This window comes from Prorops nasuta, unplaced genomic scaffold, assembly GCF_024137725.1.
Source record: "Prorops nasuta isolate Cenicafe-Biocafe unplaced genomic scaffold, Cenicafe_Pnas_1.2 PNAS00014, whole genome shotgun sequence".
Lineage (NCBI taxonomy): Eukaryota > Metazoa > Arthropoda > Insecta > Hymenoptera > Bethylidae > Prorops > Prorops nasuta.
Genome location: NW_027116811.1, coordinates 2,468,920 through 2,489,991, shown reverse-complemented (window position 1 = coordinate 2,489,991; position 21,072 = coordinate 2,468,920). Strand labels below are relative to the sequence as shown.

The following is a 21,072-nucleotide window of genomic DNA, read 5'->3' as shown; positions in this document are numbered from 1 at the left end:
AAATACCGACGTTACCGACGTAGTACGCTACGATCCCGTCCTTCCTTCACCCTTCGTCCTTCGAACTCTTTCAAGTATACGCGTATACATATATTGCACTACACATGATATTACACTAATACATGGAAGATTAGTTTGAATTTCTCTCACACGATGGCACCAGTTACTGGGCAGCCAGTCCGCAGCTCCACTTCGATATAGTGCTGCCAATATTTGTCGGCGCTTATTGGCAGTTATGGCTTATGTATGCCTCCTCGTCTCGTTTTAGGTTAGGTATTGTTTAATGATTAATAATATAGCAGTACATAATTGTAATGAGAGACTGTAATGCTGGTTAATTTTGATTTCTTCTTTCAAAATAATTTCCATAAATAATTTTATAAAAATAGAAAAACGAAGCATTTAATTTAAAAATGTTGAAATGATTAAAATGTATATAATTTTAAATTAAAATATGTGAATATATAAGCAATCATATTTAATAAATTTGTAAGTTTATAATTATATATTTCTATCAATGAATGTATAAGTACCAAGAACTCATAATACTTTTTTTTACATCTAAAAAACTTTAATAAATATGAAAACTAAAATACCATGGATAAGAAATTTATTTAGAAAAAAGCTTAAGTATATGTTATTATGTGTTTGCATAGTAGGTGTTATTTTTGTTCTCCATCAACTATTTTACTTTAGAGAATTAAATCATGCAGTCGTAGGAAAATTAATAAGTGGATCTGTTCAAGCCTCAACTAACTTAACAAATAGTAAAGTTAGAAATGAATGGGATGCTCCTCAACATTCAAAGCTTATTAGAGATAAGAATGGTAGGATGGTTTCATTACGGGGTACACGTGATCAAGATATAAAACGTTATCTCCCTAATAATGAAGGGAAATTTATATGTTTTAAATCAGGAATAGAAATAGATTTTATTAAAATAAATGATAATTACTGTGATTGTCCTATGGATGGTAGTGACGAACCTGGTACTAATGCATGCAATACTGGTATCTTCCACTGTGAACTATCCTCTAAGAATTTATCAGGTAATCTTCATAAGAGTATCTCAAACAACTCGTATCTTTTTATTTAATCCAAGTAAATTTTTAATCTATTAAATTCTAGACAAAATTGCTTCTTACAAAGTGAATGATGGATACTGTGATTGCTGTGATGGATCAGATGAGTGGCTAGAACTTTCCAATTTACATTCTGGTAAGACCTGACAAAAATTAATATTAGCAATCTTCTATTTTATGATAAAATTTCTATAAACTAAATTAACAAAAATTATTTGTTATTTCATGTACATTTAGATTCCAGTGTTGAAAATACCAAATTAAAATGTCCAAACAAATGTTAATATTGATAGCAGCTTTTAATATAAGGAAAACTTGAAAAAAGCACAATTTATAGTGGATCTTATGTATGTACATTAATTTTTACAAGAGCTCTGCCATAATATTGTATGTAATATAACATTGACTAGATTATACAGCATAATTTTTTAAAACAGTCAGTAATTTAAAATGTATAAGTAAACTGCGTTTTTCTTTAGAAAAATGCACCTTACGTTCTACTGGTGCTTTTAAATCAAGAAGCATTTTATAAAATTTCTCTTCTTCTATACGAATCCATGGTCTCTGTTTATCATCAATTTGATATGGTGTAACATGTATAAATGTATTGATTTCTATAAAAGGTTATAATATTTATAAGTTTAAGACTTAAATAAATTTCAAATATTTTTATATTATTTTTAATTCATTATTTCAAATCTTACTTAATGCAGCATAAGATTCTAAGATTTTCTGTTTTGTAATCCAAGCTTCATTGTATCCCCCATGGCCACTATCCAGCCACCACATGCTTTTAATTTGCCGAATAAAATTATTAATTTCTGCTCTTTCATTTTGTAATTTTTGATGATGAAATTCGTAAAGTAATTGGTTTAGGACAGTACAACCTTTACTAAACCCAATCAATGTTAAGTTAATATCATTAATATTATTAGATGCAAGACTCTATAAATGTATGAGGCACAAGATTAGTTAAAACATAATTTATGACAGTTTTTTTAATATACATAATAAAATATTTATACCAATTCTTTTAACTCAGCTTGTTTTTCCATAAATGATTGTAATAATGTATAAAGGTGTTTCAATGCATCTGTTCTAAATTGAAAGCTTGGTGTTCCATTTTCATTACATCGCACAAAATTATCAAAACAACTAAATGCAGCTGTTTTTATGATTTGCATCCTGATGGAAAGTAATTAATTAAGAATTAGATAAAATAAAGTCAACAATCACTAGAATATTGTAAATTACTATTTTGTTTGAAATATTTTTAATTTTCATTTACCTTGCTGGCTTAATTATAAGTACATTATGATCTGGAAATTGTTTTAGCAGTGTTTGTGCTGTACTTTCCAAACTCCATGCTAAATATTTTTCGCTATCTTTATGTAATTTCATATTTTCTAAAAGATCCTGTAAATCAACATCTGAATTTATAAAAATAACAATCACTTATGATAATTAGAAATACTAAGTGGTAATAAAGTACTATGGTAACTGATTAAATTATTTTAACTTACTTGAATGTCTCCACCAAAATATATAACCAGTTGTTTGGTTCTAGATGTTACTAAGTATGTGTATATAACATCATTAGAAAGTCCATTTAAACCACAAAGCTTTTTCCAAACATTGGTTCTGATAGACATAATTTTATTTAATATTTTTTATATATCAATCAGTATGGGAAATTGATTGTGTTCGATCTAAATTTGTTGATTAAGTCATAGATCACCTTAGCACAAGTTGAAATTACAAAAATTGCATTTTTTAAAACAATAATTATTATAAATATTAAGATAATTTAAAATTTTAATATAATTTATTATATCAGTAAATTTATTTAAATATTTTTAAGATAATCTGTAAAGTTATAATATGTTTATGTTGAAACAAAATTACAGAATGATTATTTTTGAGGACTGTAAGTTTTAAATTGGACCTTTTTGAGCCAGTTTGAGCTATTGTGTAGCAATTCTCTTGCACACAGCCACTCAGTAAAAACAAATATTTTTATATATTGCTTTGGTGTAATTATTCATTTCTCTTTCATAATGAATTCAACAAATTCTAATAAATCTTCACTCAGGTATAAGGGTCAGCTGTGACAAGTGAACTGTCAAGAAATTATGGTTAAATATTAAGTTTGAAAGAACAAAAAATTTATTATAGGTAAACAGATAATGAAGTAAACAATTATATCATTAAAAAAAATATTCTAGAATTTATATACATTTAAGAGATTTTTATAATTATAAGATACTAGAAAGTATAATACTTTTTGATTGAAATAACTAACCTCTAAATTTCAGGGAAAGTTTTCTTGTATACAAGAAAGATCATTTTTTATTTTATCAATGCAGAGTGAAGCAAAGGATAATGCAATGATATGGGACCCTTTTGATATATTTTCATATATGTCAGTATACAAATATGCAGTAATAATTTTAAACCGGCCAATTCTGCTAAAGCCACATTTTGTACTACCAGTTTGGAAGAAAGGTTATATATAATTAGACTTTGTAATTTATTCTTTAAAATTTTAGTTTAATAATATGTTGTAAAATATTAACTTATAATCAATATTCTATGTTCATAAATTTCTATAACATATTTTAGCTCTTGTCACAGTAACTGTAGATGGGGGAACTGATAGATGGATTAAATATTTAAGCGAACAAAATATAGATATTTATGAAGGGAGAAACCATAAATATTTGCCAACTTTAATTACTGGGGATATGGACAGCGCATCTCCAGATGTGGTTGAAGACTTGACAAAATTGGGGTCAAAACTCATTATAACACCTAATCAAAACGAGACAGATTATACAAAAGCTTTGAGGCAGGTCCAGCTATATTCCTTAGAAAATGATATACATGTAGGACTAATGTTTATTTGTAATATTAATTCAAATACCAAATGATGAAATGTTTTGAAATAATTTTTTTTTAAATAGTTAGATAAATTGTATGTTTTTGTTGAGCCATCTGGACGGTTTGATCATACAATAGGAAATATTAACACATTATTTAAAGCATCGAATACTATACAAATTAAACAGGTAGTATTCATAACTAATTGTAAAAATATTTAAAAATTTAGGGATATATTTTGACATTGATTTATATTTTCTTTCTCAGATTATACAAATTTCAAGCAGTTGTTTAACATGGTTATTGAAACCAGGATTTCATCACATAAATATTCCTTCAATCTTAGTAGATGAGAAAACCTGGTGTGCTCTTATGCCTTTTGGTATGCCTGCCAGTAATGTAAAAACTACAGGTTTAAAATGGAATTTAAGTATGTGAAGGATAAATTTGGTTATCACTTTCTAATATTTTTATTGAGAACAATATAATCACAATATTTTTAATATTATTTTTAGACAATGCAATGTTACAGTTTGGTGGTCTAGTCAGCACATCAAATACTTATGATAATTTTATTTCAGTAGTTACTGTACTTACCAATACACCATTAATATGGAGTATGGGAATTAAACCTGTTTTAGAAAATTGGGAATATGAAAACTAAATTTAATAAATATCAAATAAATTATGAACAATTGGCACTTAATATAGTAATTTTCAAATAAGTCATATAATTGTGTATTATATAATTTTTGATTATGATTTTACTATACATAAAGTGAAATATTTATTTACAACAAATGGAATCGATAGTACAAAGAATATTTTCGATATAGGTATACACAAATCGTATGTATTTTTAGTAATTTAATATAATAAAAAAGAGGAGAGGAAAATAATTATAATTAATTAACAAAACGGGAAATGGCATGGTGTGTTCTGTTTTATAAACTTTTTTAAAAAACGTAGTATAGATAACAGATTTTTGGAAAATTGAAATTAGCTAGCGTAATGTTTGCGTTTGTCAGCGCTTAAGATGATGTATACCGTATCGTATGGCGGTGGGGCTGCGGCTGATGGCCAGTCTTTTCCAATCCGTCGTGCAGTTCAGCTCGTAACAGGTCCGTCAGCTGTTGACATATGTGTGGCTAATGTGATTTTTTTAACTTTTGATACAAAAAAGTGCTACGACAAATGTAGCGCTAATTTTTATAAGAGCATGCGAGGCTGTGTTTTTTAAATGCACATGTTATTGACCATCGTACAATAATCGGGAATCGCCGGTAAACGTAAGGCAGCAACACAGCTTTTTGGTCGACACAAATCTGGAGAACTCGTAGGTTCATATTTTTATAAACACAGTTTATCGCCTTATTGATTGCACAACTGTTAGAATACTGCTAAGTTACGTACTAAATCAAACATTTTAAAGATAATGAACTTCTAAATCTAATCGTCAATAGTGTTAAATCAAGATTTATCATATCATGTGAACCGAGACAGCTACTGTTTTTTTTTTTTTTTAATAAATATTACTTCTTTCGAAAAGTTTCGTGGTTTGATAGGGCTATAAAATTATTTAATTATTGCTTTTCGTTATTTGTGAAAAATATAAATTCAATTTGTATTTTGTGTAGATACTTCTCACGTTATATAGTTTTTATAATTTACATACTTCCGGTATTATAATTGCATGTCTCTCAATTAATAAAGATGATTAAATAAAAATATTAGTTGAAAATTATCTTTTTCTTATTTTATCGTAAAGAGTGTACGAAGCGACGTAGAAACTTTTATTATCACGAATATAAGTTGTTCTTTAATAAATAGGTAGATTTAAGTTGGCGCAACATCAGTCTTGAGAGCTCCGGTACCAAAATGGTGTCAGGTCCAGATTGTAAATAACCTTATGAACGTAAGAATAGACGTACCAAACGAATAGGGTTTGGATCTAATCCGTAGACAGTCGCTCGTGAAAAGTGCCTATGATTCAACTTTTTATTGTCGAGAACTTTGTGACAATTAAACCTCCAGTTTTTATTTTTAATACATATGCACAAATAAGTTGTAAAACTTATATATTAAATTATTTGACGATTTGTAAGTAAACGGATATATCAAGTTGACTCTAATACGAGTAATTTCATATTTTGCGAAAAATTGTAATGACTAATTCTCGGAATGGAGCAGCATTACAGTTTTTTTTGCACTGCGAATCTTGTCGCTTAAAGGTGGGCCGGGTAAAAATAAAACGTCAGCGATCGATTTTCGTACATCCTAAGGGAAGGAAAACGAAGGGTGACCGGCAACAAAAGAATCAATAGTATTGTTGAGTCAACAACCTTTCTTGTTTTTATTTTTTTTTTTTCATGTAATATTTTCACCAATGACGAGACAATGATAAACGTAAAAACAATTGACAGTCATTGATTAACGAATTTCTGCCAATTCGTTTGTCATGATTTATCGCTGACACTTCATATATGATTAAAATAGTAGGCTTATCTGAATCGAAGTTTGGTTTTAAATATACAGAGTATTCATGCATTTTACATAAACGTTGAAAAGACACGAGAAGCCGATGCCAGTTGAAAATTTATTATGTAACTGAAGTGCTTGCACATAATACTCGTTATTGTAGACAGTATTATGGTTTTCAGATAAATAAACATAAAGATAATCAGTATCATTTACACTCGTGTATATCATATTCCGCTTACTTTCGTTGAAACTCACTTTTCAAGTGTCAGCTCTTACCACTACGAAAAAGCATATTTAAGACCAAGCAGTGTTAATAACCTTTCCATTATAATGAAGTATCAGGTTTCGTAATATAATATGTACAACACGTAGACCAACAACTATCGTGCTCTATTTATTATTGTTTTTAAAATGGCTCTAGCTTTCGTAATATAAATCGGATTTAATTAAATTTTCAGAATTCTGTAAGAATGTGTTTATCAATAATAGATATATCGTTCAAGCGTAAACGCCGATCGTCATTGATATTTCAAACTAGTATTTCAACATTTCTCCGGTCGCAATAAAGCTTGCTTATACACATACGCAAATAGAAGACTATATAGAATCAATTGACTTGGTGGCTCAAAATTTCGAGACGGAGTAGAACTGCCTAAAAAAAAATCATAATGCAAAGGCGGTGTTTTTCCAATGCACCTGTTGATGCACGTGAATTTCAATGAGTCTCGCGCAAAGTTTGCGAGCAAACGAAATAAGATTTTGGCAGCTATTGCTACAAATTGCGAAATCTTGATTAAATTAATGCGGAAAGCGTCTGTTCCGAAAAGCGATAGATTTCTCTAATATTGGGTCACACACACACCACGAGTATATGACAGTAAATAAAGACGCGATTCTGCGGGAAAATATGGGTCACTTTATGACTGGAAAGTTGCGCTTTGGTTAACACCAAGACGTCATATCGTTATGCGACATGTGTTTGACGTTAAAATCGATACGACGGCATTGTACTCTTGTCAAATTACAGGATTGGACCGACGTTGTGGCGTCAACGATCGATTTACACGGGACTCCATTGACGGACCTACGAAATCCGTTCTGCCCCTCGTACAACGTGTTTTCGTCACGCTCTGATACGAAAGAACAACGTTGCATTAACAATATACCCGTGGAACGACCATCCCTAAATTTAGCACTCCTCTTAAAAACTTTCATTTACGGAATTATATCGAGCATAACTCGAAATAACAACGCGAATTGCTTCGCTGTATTTATTTATATTCACTATCCGATTATTGTTCCACGCGACACGACACGCTGGTTTTTTTTCTCCATAATACACTAGAACCGCTTACGCCATATGGCAGGGTAATTTGGGAATTATACTTCCGTTTTTAAGAAGGGTGATATTAATGCGATAGCAGTGTGTTGTCAGAGTGCTGTCTGGGACGTTTTTCGTGGGATGGTAGTATTACGGATAATATTACCATTTCGATCAAAGAGTGGTTATATTGCTTTGTGATTGTTCTTCATTGAGATCGAAAGTTCGATGCCCTTTCCTAGCCATCGACGCATTCTCGTCTAGCTCAGCGCAGTCTCGCCCTGTTATCACTCGTCCCTTTTGCCGGCATTCTTGAACTTGTCCGCGCTCGAAATCGATTTTTCACGCGATGCACAGATGTAACGGATGCCTTGTTGTGGGTTCATAGAGAGTCGAGCTCGATTCATTCTTCTCTAACTGAACGTTGAGAATGACCAGTTGTATGATTGCACATTTGCTTGGGTCATTTCTGTACTCCCAGCTCAAAGCCTCAACTACCGAGTAAATCGCTTAATACGCACACAGCTCGTGTGTCACGAGAGAACCATTTCTAGAATCAGCATCGTGCTCGTGATTCTATTCCCGAGTCTCGTATGAGTCAGCCCGCTGCTGGACAAGCGAGTTCTAGAAGCACTTAGTGTTCGTGACCCTTTTTTGCGATTCTCCCTTCGAGATCTTTTCGATCCCGTCTCTCTCGCTCTTATCGGCATCTTGGCGATCGAATAAACTAAATATAAAAATGTACTCATGCTATATATAATATGCTATTCTTGCGAGCGTTTGCCCTTCTCACGTTTATCACTACGCTCCGTTAAATGGACGTTGTTAATAAAATAATTCGGTGAATTTAAATGAACGAAAGGAAAATTGTTATACGCGCAAACTCTGGGTCAATTTTCCCTCTGCCTATATAGCGTTACCAATCTCAATCTTTCTCATTGTTATCACGGTGGTCAAATAAATCTACCGCTACTTCTATTGAAACAATAATCTCCTATTCGGCAACGCGTCAGCTAGTCAATCGCCCAAGGTTCATCTGCCGTTACACTGTTTTATCTCAAGAACCAAAGAGCAGCGTCGAAGTGTTGAGGGAAGTAGAAGTAGAGGAGAATGCTTAAAGTGCAAGAAGGCTTGATTATACACACTGAAACTCGAAGCTTATTTATCCTATACGTGCCTGCCTTAAAGATCCTGGAACGTGGCCGATAAGCCCACTTAACGAGAGTTAACGTTTCCCTTTCGTTGCAAGATAAAGAAACGGTTCGCTCGATCCTATTCGAACAAACGTTGACCGCGGGCAAAGCTTGGAAATGAGAAATTTTTCGAGAATGTCTGCTATGCGTAGCTACAATGGGATTAAGTGCTTCGAAAGTATGCAGGCATCAAGCCTAATGAGTTTTACAGCTCTAGTTGTCGTACTTTTGCCCAGTGGATGGTCTGAATGGTTATTAGGGTCACTCAGTCGTTGATTGATGTCCAAGGTTCGTACTGCTTATGTTAGACATTTCGCTCAAATAGCTGGCGTGGGTTGATCGCCAATGACTTACTTGCTCAATTTATTTCGTGGTTCCAACCGATGGACTTGATTCTTAACAACTGATTCTTACCACCGAGTACACCCTTCGAGCTATCCATTTTCAGTCTTTGATTGGAAGCTTCAATTTTATATTATAAGTCTTGCATCGTGGAAGATATTTTTATTCGAGTTGCTAGTTTAATTAAGTACGATGGAACGCGTGTAAAATTGACCGGAAGAGGTCGGTTATTTTATTCCTATTATGAAATCACGTACACACATAATAATTAATCTTTCTACTACCTGCATCGTTCAGAAGAGATCGTATCTATTGTTCAAATGCGCAGCGTTACATGCTGTAGAATGCGTTGTACTATTTTTCGTTATACTTATTTATAATAATAGACTACGAGAGGCTCCAATCTCTAGCGACGTAGTATTTAGGTCTAGGACGTGACAAAATATTATTTAGTAATTGACAGGAGTTTTAATTACAAACATTATTATCTCAAGATAATCTTCCATTATGTGGAAAAATTAAAATCGATGTGAATAACATTTTTCAAGCATCTTATCGATCGCTTTATGGTATAAAACTTTAACAAGGTCATCGGTGCTGAGCACTGTCAATTGAGAAAAGGAAGTTGAAGGAAGCAAAGAAGGTCATCGCATTATGTTCTGTCTCTGATAACACAGCGATAGATTAACAAATTTTAACAGCCGGTACAAAGCATCGTACTTAAATTATAATAAAAACCTCCATTTTTCCAGAATATACGTAACAAATGATATAAATGGCTCATTATCCAATTAATTTTGTATTGTAACGCGCTTCAAACTTGTGATCCTACTTCCTGTACATGTTTATTATTAAACAAAATTAAAACTTTCTAATACTATGGTACAGATGCATGCTATTTACAAAAGCCTATGAGAAACCCGCAAACCAGTCACTTGCTTCGTAGCCCACATTTAGTATTATTCCGACAGTTAGAATTATTTATTACACAATGTTTCGTTATGCAATCTATAGTACAGAGTACTTGTTGAGCATGTGAATAATACAGATTGCACAGTTTTCGAATTCGCCTATGGAATATCGATTCTATTCTAATGCAAGTTATTTTATCGTAAATGGACTCTGATAACAGTAATAAGTTTGCTATCACATGATGTGGTCACACTATCATGTGTGTACAAATTGTTAAAGAAATTACTATTATTGTACAAAAGCATTTCGATAAAGCCTCTTCTAAAGTAAAGAGGCTTCGCAAAAATTGCATCTCGTAGCAATAAAGCACGGATGCGGGTAATTTAAACAATGGGCTTCAGCAACAGTATCCTCACTAAACGATCACGGAATACTTTGCTCCCCAAAGACAAGGATGTAGCGCACGTGCGCGAGAGGTTCTCTTTTAGTATATCCAGAGCTAAATACTACTAGCGAGAAACGATTCGCCATCTGGCGGTCTTTGGCGAAGGCTTTGATTGCGCTTTTCCAAAGCGCGCGCCAACTTCTCAGGTTTTATGTGCGCCAAACTCTTACGCAATTCCACAATACTCCTACACTTAAAATTTATTGTCTTTTACCTTCAAATTAAATAATACTAAAAGTCAAGAGATTGATGAAACATTGCAAAATGGGAAAATCGTGTCACAGCTATAATTATCACCTGTATTTCTTTTCCCATTCTTCTCTCTCATCTCAGTGTCTCCCCATTGTATATATCATAATTTATTTTTTTATCACACTTTATCAGTGATAAATGAGGACACGAGATAAGTTACTTTCTGCAAATTTAAATGTTTACCTGTGCGAATAATATTTTATCCTTATTTTTTATTAGGATACAGAAATATTCTTGTATCAAACAAGTGTCTGGCTTAATTTACGTATATTTTTAGATTTTAACGAATGCTATTTTTCTAGCTAGCGTTTACTCTGTCTCGAGTGTGTAAAAGTAGAGAGAATTAGAAGCAAATTCTAATGTGTGAGTTGCTTATGAAGTTTCGTCGTTTTGTATAATGAGAGGATCAGCAAGGAACAGAGATTTACATAAGATACTAGATTGCCGAAAGCTATTTTAGCTGGCCATTGATGACCTACAAACAGAAAAGGTTTTAAATATACTTAGTTGAAAAACAGAGAATCTCTTTTCGTGAAATCGTTGAATTTCTTTCTAATATTATGAATTCTTAAGGCCAAAAAATTAGAAAGGTAAGAGACTAGAGAGAATTCAGCAGGGCAAACTAAAAAATTAGCAAGCATACATGATACGTTCCCTATTGTACTGATTTATACCTTGTAGTCTGGGCTTACCAACCTTATCTGTCTTCAACATGTGACTGTGCAAAGCATTATTGACTTTTCTCCGCGACTTACGATTAACAATTGTTAAACACGTAGAATTAATATTATTATGCTTTTCTAATTATTAACTTTTACCAAGTTTTTCTATCTAATTCATATACTTTGCAAAATTCTAATTTTCACTGTACCGATTATATTTTAATCCCTATTACATCTCAGTGCATATTTAATCCTGTAACCAAATTGACAGCAATTCACATTTCCCTTCTTTATTTCGTAGAGCTGTAATCTATAACGTATATCAACGATAAAGTCAATTTGGTCATTGACATAAGTTTTCATTTCCTCCTCAAAATCTATCTCGAGAAGAAGTTGTTGTAAAAGTACACGTGTATATCACTTGGGTGTATATTAGCGATAGTGACAGTGTATTATTAAAAAGCTTAACATGATTATCTTTAGCATATCGCTTAATATGTCATTTCAAATGGCGGACAGACGTACAGAGCATTATGATAAGTTACATAGCTAGCCAATCCGAGAGAACCTTGTTACAACGTGTGGCTACATGACACCTGATACAAAGAGATCATCACAAGGTCTGCCCCCTCCCCCTCATACTCTTCCCACGGTGTAACCAAGATGGGATTCCTGCTAGCGCTCAATTTGATTTAGCGAGGAAAAAGTTTCATACTGTGCGATACACCTCCAGTAAGAGAATTTTGCTTTGAGGTTATACGTGCGTGGAGTGCTAATGTCCAAAGGTTTCTCGTCCAACTATAACATTTACTTAACCCTTCATTACAATCAAATTAGAAAAATTCAGAACACAATAGCAACGTTTACAATTTTTGGTTTACATGCATATTTTCACACCTATTCAAGCCCTCATTTACTGACGAATAATTAACGTTAAATGAGACGGAAAGGTTTTCTACCACTTTAAGGTAAAAGAACGAAATTTGATTGGTCGTAGAGAAAAGCAGATTCTTACACGCGTATCTTTTCCCTTTCCACGTGATAGTCTGTCGTAATCACGCGGTTTCAGGTGTTAGTTACGCTCCGGGCACGGAGGAAAACGCTGCTCGTTTAAATCTGTCGTACAAAACGTTCAATTAAGCAGTGAGTAATAGTCAGAAGTACTTTAATAAACACAGGGAAGCTGCAAGTAAAGCTTGCATCGTTACGTTTCTTGTGTAACAACCGAGAGGAACCGGTCTTACACTCTCTCGCAAATTCATTGATTTAATATTGATGGATAAATATGGAGCACCTATTCTACATCATATGCTACGCATACAATTTGTTGTTTTGCATTTAATTGTGAAGTCATTAATGCAACTGTCCTTAAGACATTTATGCATATTTCATGAAATTTTGTTATCTCAACAATGTCGAGGCATGCCTGTAATCAATCTGGGGCGATTAAATCACTTCACTTATTTGTTTGTTTCTTTATCATCGAGTTACCATTGCAATCTCTTAAATCTGTAATAGATTAAGCTCGCACTATTTTAAGGGACACTATTATTTCAAAGATATTAACAATAAGAAAACCTAGATGTGTGCCTATGAATTTATAAGATTATTCCGAGCGACCTTTAGGGTGAAAAAATTCATTGCTTTATTATTGCTAATTGACTGAGTGGTGATTACTTACATTTTTAATGTATTTCTAAATATACATTCTTTATCTATGTGCATATTAGTGCATATTATGAAACCGGTTCTAATATATGTACCAACAAAAGGCTTTATAGCCTCTTTCCTAGGTTGTCATTTTTATTTTTTTATCAATCTCTTAGTTACTGTCTACAACTAATTACGGAGTATATCTAGAAGATACGAAGGAAATCCATAACAGAAGGTTTATAGATTATTTTCAAGTAGAAAAAATATTTTTTTGTCATCCAAAAACATTTTATCTTGGTTTCTATATAGGCAATATAAGATAAACGGAACTTGTATTTGCTTTTAGTTTCAATAGAATCAATAAGGCCAATTCTTTGATGTTTACTGCTTCGGTATGTGTAAAATGACTAAAGTAGCTTTTTCTTTTAAATATCCAAATTATTTTGCCACAGCTTAAAAAGAATTGATCGAGCTATGAATACTATCTCTGTACAGAAATGAATAATATTGTAAGTTCTCTCCCAAGAAAATGGTCGTAAAGAAAGGCGTGACTCTATTTAAGCTCGTTTATTTGCCTTAATTCCCTACACGTGTATCTATTTATTATTGTATACACAAAGCGAAATAAGTTCTAAAAATATTTAAATACTGCTGCAAAAAGACATAATGAAGTAAATTGAGACTGCTACGTCTATGAAAATAGCTATGAAGATAACAGATTATTATTGGTGCTAAAATTGTAGTCTTTAATATCCTTATTAGTCACATTATTTTTTATTTTATTTCATGTTCGTCTTTGGCATAGAATCAATATAAATAAATATCCAAAAGTTTCTTAAAACATATTAAGCTTCTGCTGGCCAAATGAATTCAACCGAATAAGATTCTTTAATTGATATGACATTTTTTTTTAATTTCTCTATCTTATTTCGGTTTTGACTTATTAATGATTTAATAATTTATTTGATGACAGGGTAAGACTTGACTCTTCAAGATGGGGGCAATGTTCAGGAGTGAGGATATGGCCCTCTGTCAGCTGTTCATTCAACCAGAGTCAGCCTATCTTTCCATTTCCGAACTTGGAGAGACGGGAACGGTGCAGTTTCGTGATGTAAGTCAATCGAATCAAGTTTTACATTGAACAATATTGTGCAGGTTCATCATAATTAATATAATCTCGCAATTCTTCACAGTTGAACGGGGACGTAAACTATTTTCAACGGAAATTCGTGAACGAGGTGCGGAGATGCGACGAGTTGGACAGGAAACTCCGATACATCGAGGCGGAAGTGAGGAAGGACGGTGTGCCCATAGAGGAGAATCTAACGGAGCTACCCAGGGCACCAAACCCTCGAGCAATAATCGATCTCGAGGTAAAGCTCGACATCTTCCTCGATTCCTATTCAAAATCCCCTTATTATTTTCTCAATAAACAAATTTTTAAGGCTCCATTCGAAATTTATTTGTGGACGAAGTTTATCGCGACAGTGGCAATATTTATGTAACGCGCGTTTGCTTTGGGAGGAAATTTCGAATCGTGAAATTGCGAGGAAGCATTAGTTGCAAGTGTGAAATTTGTGTTTGCAGGCGCACCTCGAGAAAACAGAGAACGACATTCTAGAGCTGAGCCACAACGCGGTGAATCTAAAGAGTAACTATCTCGAGTTGACGGAATTACGCCACGTGCTCGAGAAGACGCAAGTGTTCTTCACTGAGGTAACTCAAGTATTTGAGCAGCTTTCGCTCATAGCGCCGTCCTACTTCGTATAATGGATGTTACCGTTTTGTCAAAGAATCAAGATTCGTTTCTTCTGTATCAACAGGAAGAGGCCCATGACTCGATTACCAGGGCACTCATTACGGAGGAGCAGCTGCAGCCGAGTACCACAGCCACCAGTCGTGGACGCCTCGAGTAAGTGTCAATTAGCTAAATGCAATCGTCGAACGCCACAAAACAAGGATCTCAGCTGATTGCCCCTTCGCCCAGAGTCCAAAGATCAAAGAAAATTCTCCAAGACGTCCTTGACAACGAAATTCGAGACTATACGGAGAGTATCCACAATTTTCTTTACCTTCTCTCTTTTGATATTTCTCTCAATCGATGTCGTCCTGCCTGCTGGCGTGCAGGATAATCATGCAAAATAATCGATTCTACCGCTGCTTCTCTCATTTTCCCAGCAAGCCAGTATTTGCTGAATAATCCAAAGCGATTATCGATCGTTAAGAACAAGCCTCGTCCTTGCAGATCCATACGAATGATCTTTCTGTCGCGCCATCAGACACTTTTATGGTTCTCTATCAGCAGAAATTGCTTTTCAGATTCGTTGCTGGAGTTATAAATCGCGAGAGAGTACCAGCGTTCGAGAGGATGCTATGGCGAATATCACGTGGAAATGTGTTCCTTCGTCAGGCAGAGTTGGATAAGCCTTTGGAGGACCCAGCTACCGTTAGTTTCCAACTTTTTCTCCTCCCTCTTTTAAACGCTTCAACAGAAAAGCAATTTTGCCTACCTATTACAAAGCAAAACCTGTTAAACCTACCACACAGGTGTCAGGCTTGATAATCTTGTTCAATCTCGCCAAAATGATGTGGCTGTTCTTTGTTCTAGCGCAACAAGTTTTAGCAAATTATATTCATAGAGATCTTCTGATTTTTTCATTCATTGTTTGTATGATTTTAGGGTAACCAAATGTATAAAACGGCCTTCGTAGCCTTTTTCCAAGGAGAACAGCTGAAGAGTCGTATAAAGAAAGTTTGCGCAGGATTCCACGCCTCGCTTTATCCTTGTCCAAACAGCCATGCCGAGCGTGAAGAAATGGTGAAGGGCGTTCGAGCCAGATTAGAAGATTTGAACTTGGTAAGGCTATGGATGATTGGAAGACAAGGAAGGAAATGGAATTTAACGATTCTGTTAGCTTCAGAACTTTCAGTATTATAATATCGATCAATCTCTGTTATCAGGTTTTAAATCAGACACAAGATCATCGACAAAGAGTTTTGCACAATGTGGCCAAGGAATTGCCCAATTGGACCATAATGGTTCGAAAAATGAAGGCAATCTACCATACCATGAATCTCTTCAACATGGATGTTTCTAAAAAGTGCCTTATTGGAGAGTGTTGGGTGCCAATCGCTGATCTTACCGTGGTTCAGAATTGTCTTTCCGAAGGATCGGTAGGTTGCTCTATTATTAACGATTTATTATTTTTAGTATTAAAAATTGATAAAGCCTCTTGCGAATTTACACATGGTCATAACAAAGGTTTGTCCTTTTCAGCGCCAGTGCGGTGGTTCGATACCTTCGTTCCTAAATGTCATTCATACCGACGAGGATCCTCCAACATTTAACAGGACTAATAAGTTCACAAAAGGTTTCCAGAATTTGATCGATGCATACGGAGTGGCTTCTTATCGCGAAGCAAATCCTGCACTTTACACTATTATCACTTTCCCATTCCTCTTTGCTATTATGTTTGGCGACGCAGGCCACGGTAAAGACCCATCTATCTTTGATAAATATAATTTTTCTAACGAGATAATATTATTTTTCTATTTATTTGTAGGTATAATTATGACACTCTTTGCTATGTTTATGGTGCTTCGGGAGAAACAGCTTTCGGCGAAAAAGATTGATAATGAAATTTGGAATATATTTTTCGGCGGACGTTATATTATACTTCTCATGGGCTTTTTCTCCATGTACACTGGTATCATTTATAATGACTTCTTTTCCAAGCCAATAAACGTTTTTGGTTCTAGTTGGCGTGTCAATTATAACAAGTCAACTATCGCCACAAACGACGTACTTCAATTGGATCCTGCAAAGGAATTTTACACCCAGACTCCCTATCCAATGGGTTTGGATCCAGTCTGGATGATTTCAACTAATAAAATTATTTTCTTAAATTCCTACAAGATGAAACTCTCCATTATTTTTGGCGTTATCCATATGATATTTGGCGTGTGCATGAGCGTCACTAATTATGTGTACGACTTCGTATAAAATTGTACCAAATCTTTCCTGAAATTGAATACGATGTTAAACCGATCTATTTACTTTTAGGCACTTTAAGAAATATTCAAGCTTATTTCTTGAATTTTTGCCACAATTGATTTTCCTTGTCGTACTATTTTTCTACATGGTATTACTGATGTTCATCAAGTGGATAAAATATGATGCGCACGATAAGGGTAAGTATAATATTTTTCTCTTTATAAAATTGATATGTAAAAATCTTTGGTTTAATATTAAATTATTATTGCAGTATTTGAAACCTCGCCAACCTGTGCACCATCTGTTTTAATCACGTTTATCAATATGATGCTTTTTAACAAACATGCTGATATGCCTGATAAATGCTCCGAATACATGTTCACCGGTCAGCGGGAGCTTCAGCAATCTTTTCTTTATATTGCCTTGGTGTGCATACCAATTATGCTCTTTGGTAAACCAATAGCCTTCTTATTCAAGAAGAAATCACCGGGAAAAATTTATGTAAGTATACGAAGGTTCGGAAAATCAAACACTATGACAATAAATAAATATATTAGGGAAAGCATTTTCGCTTTATTACTATAAATCATCAGTTACGCTCACTGTACGCAAGCAGTTGTAGTTTAAATTTGAAACACAATAATTCAGGATATATTAATGAATCTTCCGTGTTCCCTGTGTAGCATAACATGCATAATTCTAGTTGATTATGAAACGAGTAATTGAGCATATTAGTATGCTAATAGTGTGTTTTAATTCAATTTATCTATTGATCTCAACACACACTCTGTTTTATGGGATTCACTCAACACAATTGAAAGTATCGATCGTCCAAATATATGCGTACAGTGTGAGTCACCACACACGTATGACTCATGTCAGTCATTTTATTTTACTTAACATTACAATAATAAGAATTGAAATTTTGACAATGTAATTATATACGAGTAGCAACAATTACTATAAACATATGCAAAAGATTGCTCTTTCCTAATACCGTTCACATTCATTAGCATTGACAACACATCACTTCAGTAAAGACATATTTAGGAATGGATACTCGGAGTATCTGTTCTTATAAGCTTGTAACGCAGCATAATGAGAAAAGGTATAAAACAATGTTTATTGGGGGTTGTTTAAGTAGGGATATCGGCATAAACAAATAGCCTTGCAGGTACAGTCCTACGATACCGTATCGATACCTTTGCTTGCGCAGAGCAATGGAACGCCGCCCCAAGATATCGAATTGCAGTCTGAGGGTTTCCAGAATGCACCGCCCAAGAACGAAGGAGCAGCAGCAGTGACAAGCCCTGCCCAGGCATCGCACGAAGAAGAAGAAGCTTTTGGCGAGGTGATGATTCACCAAGCCATTCACACCATCGAGTACGTCCTTTCGACTGTTTCGCACACAGCCTCGTACCTTCGACTTTGGGCCTTGTCCTTGGCCCATGGACAACTGTCCGAAGTACTCTGGCAGATGGTCCTGAGAAAGGGTCTCGGTGCTGAGGATGGCAACTACTATGGCAGCCTGATGCTTTTCCTCACTTTCGGAGCCTGGGCCTTTTTCACCATAGCCATTTTGGTCATGATGGAGGGCCTTTCAGCTTTTCTTCACACTCTTCGACTCCATTGGTACGTTAATTACACGCTTCTCATTAATATTACTTCAAAACTTACAGTTTGCCTTTCATTAATAACATTTGTATCTTTCTCAGGGTGGAATTTATGAGCAAGTTCTATGTAGGGCAAGGTTACCCTTTCCAACCTTTCTGCTTCAAGGCAATAATGGATTCCGAGGCACTTGGTGCCGACGAATGAATCTATCATCTCCGTGGCCAGCAATAATTCTAATATTAATAATAACTTTGCGATGCCTCGAAGGGGCTGTTTACACTACTTGTTATTGAGAATGATTTTGCTAAATGCCTGATAGAAATAAGAGAATAAATATGTTGCGAATATATTTTTACTTCACGGTGTGCCTTAGTTGCGCTCTTACGAGGTGCGTTTGAAATTTTAGTCAGCTTATATAAGATTTAATCTGCGACGAACATATCTCGTAAAAAATGTCAATTGAACAATTTTTGAAGCATTTCCTTCACTTAACAGGTTTATTACATAATTTATAAAATTGCTTATCATGCTCGTCGTGTCTGTTACCAGCTTTTATCAAATTGAGAACTTTGTCACTCCGCTTTGACAGAGGTACAAAAACGTATAGATATAACGTTTTCAGAATTTATAATAATTTTATTGATAAGGAAACTTTACATCCTACCAATTACTTTCGAAATTGTAACAAATGCCAGGCTTTATTTTCTATTAGAAATTTAAGAAGTATGTATGAAAGAAGCAGAGATGCTATAGTATTTTTACATTGAAAGTTGCGCATAATAAACGTTACGTTACACTTGAAACAGTGTTAAATCCACTATTAAGATTGTGGTTAAAAATGTATTAGTTTCAAGTAAGTAGCGTGTATATTACCGTTACATAAAAAAATGTTAAGAAAGAAAAAAAAACTTAAACAATACGAAGCTTCTGCTTCATTGTTGTGCCTTTGCGAATTTCTGTATCGATTAAGCAAAGTATTCAAGCGATACAGAGAAATATCTTGGTGGATTAGACGGTCTTGTCACAAGTGCTCCGTAGATAATTAAAGTGATTAAGAAATGTGATTTTATTAAAGATGGCTACGATATTGAAGCAACGATAACCGGAAGTCTACCAAAATTAATCAAACGAGCTATAACCGAGCTGCTTTATAGCGCACATTCTATTCATTCCATTAATTACATAATAGAATGGTCGACCTATCGCTGGTATTCATTGTTATAGATTCAACTATTTTATTAAGATAAAAAACGTATGAGAGAAAAACGCAGTAATAATTGCTAATGGATGGGTATTTTCTGCATTACTGAAGTACAAATTATTTTCAGAAATCAAATACACAAACATCCTCTTATATATGTATATATTTTAACATTGAAATAAAATGGCTCTAATGGCATTCTTGTCTTTAATTGTATTTGAATTAGAAACCTTGTTTTATTCTTTCTTAATGTATGTACAATAGAACACTGGGTATAACGTTACAACGTAAATTCTATTGGGCTTTGTGCTCTTTGGATTTATTTAGTAACGGTTGGAAGAGGAGCCCGACTAGTCATCGCATCGTTTTTGTCTCGCATCACTCTCATCCTCATCCCCAATTGTCGAATTCACCCCTTATCGGCATTTTGTCGCATTTGCTCCGGCCTCGCGTGCACGAAGGGAGCCTAATGAAACGTCGTAAGCCTGACCCCCTACGTCTCGCTATGGCTCGTTTGGACATCGCGTAATCAGAGGTCTTTTTGCAGACCCCCTTCTATCATAGTGATTTATACTTAAGAGATTGCTTGTTCCTCTTGCTTAATTCAAGTCAGCTCTTTCTCATATTAAAATCACGTTAAATCAATGTATTCATTTACCAAAAGTTGGCAGCTTCTCTCTGTCTATAATCCTCAATCTACAAATTTTAATATTACTTTCATCACTAATTCAAAACAAGAGTGTAGTATTACAGTTGTAATCGCCTATATTATTATAATCATTACCCATTATGTTTTCACAACAAACCTTATCTGCTTAATTGAAAAACATTATCTTTCGGTCACCTTTAGTTAGACTACTTAGAAACTTTACTACTTAAGCGAGTCGCTGCTATTTTGTTGTTAATCCCTTGCAAGCTGCGAAAGAGGCATTTATACGTAGACGATGCAATGTGATCGTAGTGATCGTAGGAATACAAAGCGATAGGAGAAACTTTTCGGAATGTTTATTTTATCCCACAGCACATAGTCCTATAATTTA

At 34.2% G+C, this 21,072-nt stretch overlaps 3 protein-coding genes and 1 non-coding gene across 8 annotated transcripts; 2 read left to right on the top strand and 2 right to left on the bottom strand.

Moving 5' to 3' along the window:
* The first annotated feature begins 234 nt into the window (after positions 1-234).
* On the top strand, positions 235-4,851 carry LOC136778738 (thiamine pyrophosphokinase 1-like). Its single transcript, XM_066735844.1, is given in 8 exon segments — positions 235-1,049; positions 1,129-1,218; positions 2,944-2,955; positions 3,420-3,587; positions 3,705-3,967; positions 4,046-4,150; positions 4,230-4,392; positions 4,478-4,851. Coding segments are annotated over 8 exon segments (1,419 nt in total). The 5' UTR covers positions 235-580; the 3' UTR covers positions 4,627-4,851.
* On the bottom strand, positions 1,344-3,521 carry LOC136778739 (mitochondrial protein C2orf69-like). Of its 4 annotated transcripts, none has more exons than XM_066735848.1 (6): positions 3,385-3,521; positions 2,606-2,723; positions 2,371-2,498; positions 2,108-2,267; positions 1,787-2,027; positions 1,344-1,696 (listed from the first exon to the last, which is right to left on the bottom strand). In XM_066735848.1, exons 3-6 carry the CDS (start codon positions 2,481-2,483, stop codon positions 1,494-1,496), a joined length of 717 nt encoding a protein of 238 aa, XP_066591945.1. In that variant the 5' UTR covers positions 2,484-2,498; positions 2,606-2,723; positions 3,385-3,521; the 3' UTR covers positions 1,344-1,493. The 4 variants fall into 4 exon arrangements, with proteins under 4 accessions (XP_066591945.1, XP_066591942.1, XP_066591944.1 ...); XM_066735845.1 differs by having other exon boundaries at positions 2,606-3,201; positions 3,385-3,518; XM_066735847.1 differs by having other exon boundaries at positions 2,606-2,820; positions 3,385-3,512.
* A 213-nt stretch (positions 4,852-5,064) lies between the features above and the next one.
* On the top strand, positions 5,065-20,230 carry Vha100-2 (V-type ATPase subunit a family protein Vha100-2). Of its 2 annotated transcripts, none has more exons than XM_066735842.1 (14): positions 5,065-5,298; positions 14,197-14,334; positions 14,417-14,596; positions 14,811-14,939; positions 15,047-15,135; positions 15,543-15,669; positions 15,904-16,080; positions 16,185-16,397; positions 16,501-16,714; positions 16,787-17,210; positions 17,287-17,414; positions 17,489-17,718; positions 18,392-18,849; positions 18,933-20,230. In XM_066735842.1, exons 2-14 carry the CDS (start codon positions 14,218-14,220, stop codon positions 19,033-19,035), a joined length of 2,589 nt encoding a protein of 862 aa, XP_066591939.1. In that variant the 5' UTR covers positions 5,065-5,298; positions 14,197-14,217; the 3' UTR covers positions 19,036-20,230. The 2 variants fall into 2 exon arrangements, with proteins under 2 accessions (XP_066591939.1, XP_066591940.1); XM_066735843.1 differs by having other exon boundaries at positions 5,067-5,298; positions 18,434-18,849.
* Positions 10,547-10,670, bottom strand: LOC136778768 (U4atac minor spliceosomal RNA). Its single transcript, XR_010823480.1, has one exon. It is a non-coding gene; the product is annotated as a U4atac minor spliceosomal RNA (small nuclear RNA).
* Positions 20,231-21,072: the final 842 nt, after the last annotated feature.

Bases quoted from the DNA above. Each gene is read 5' to 3' on its own strand.
- LOC136778739 (XM_066735845.1), bottom strand. From the start codon at position 2,734: ATGTCTATCAGAACCAATGTTTGGAAAAAGCTTTGTGGTTTAAATGGA. The intron at 2,028-2,107 runs GTATAAATATTT...ATACATTTATAG, and splicing joins AAGCTGAGTTAAAAGAATTG to AGTCTTGCATCTAATAATAT. The intron at 1,697-1,786 runs GTAAGATTTGAA...AACCTTTTATAG, and splicing joins AGAATCTTATGCTGCATTAA to AAATCAATACATTTATACAT.
- Vha100-2 (XM_066735842.1), top strand. From the start codon at position 14,218: ATGGGGGCAATGTTCAGGAGTGAGGATATGGCCCTCTGTCAGCTGTTC. The intron at 15,670-15,903 runs GTTAGTTTCCAA...GTATGATTTTAG, and splicing joins CTTTGGAGGACCCAGCTACC to GGTAACCAAATGTATAAAAC. The intron at 16,398-16,500 runs GTAGGTTGCTCT...TGTCCTTTTCAG, and splicing joins ATTGTCTTTCCGAAGGATCG to CGCCAGTGCGGTGGTTCGAT.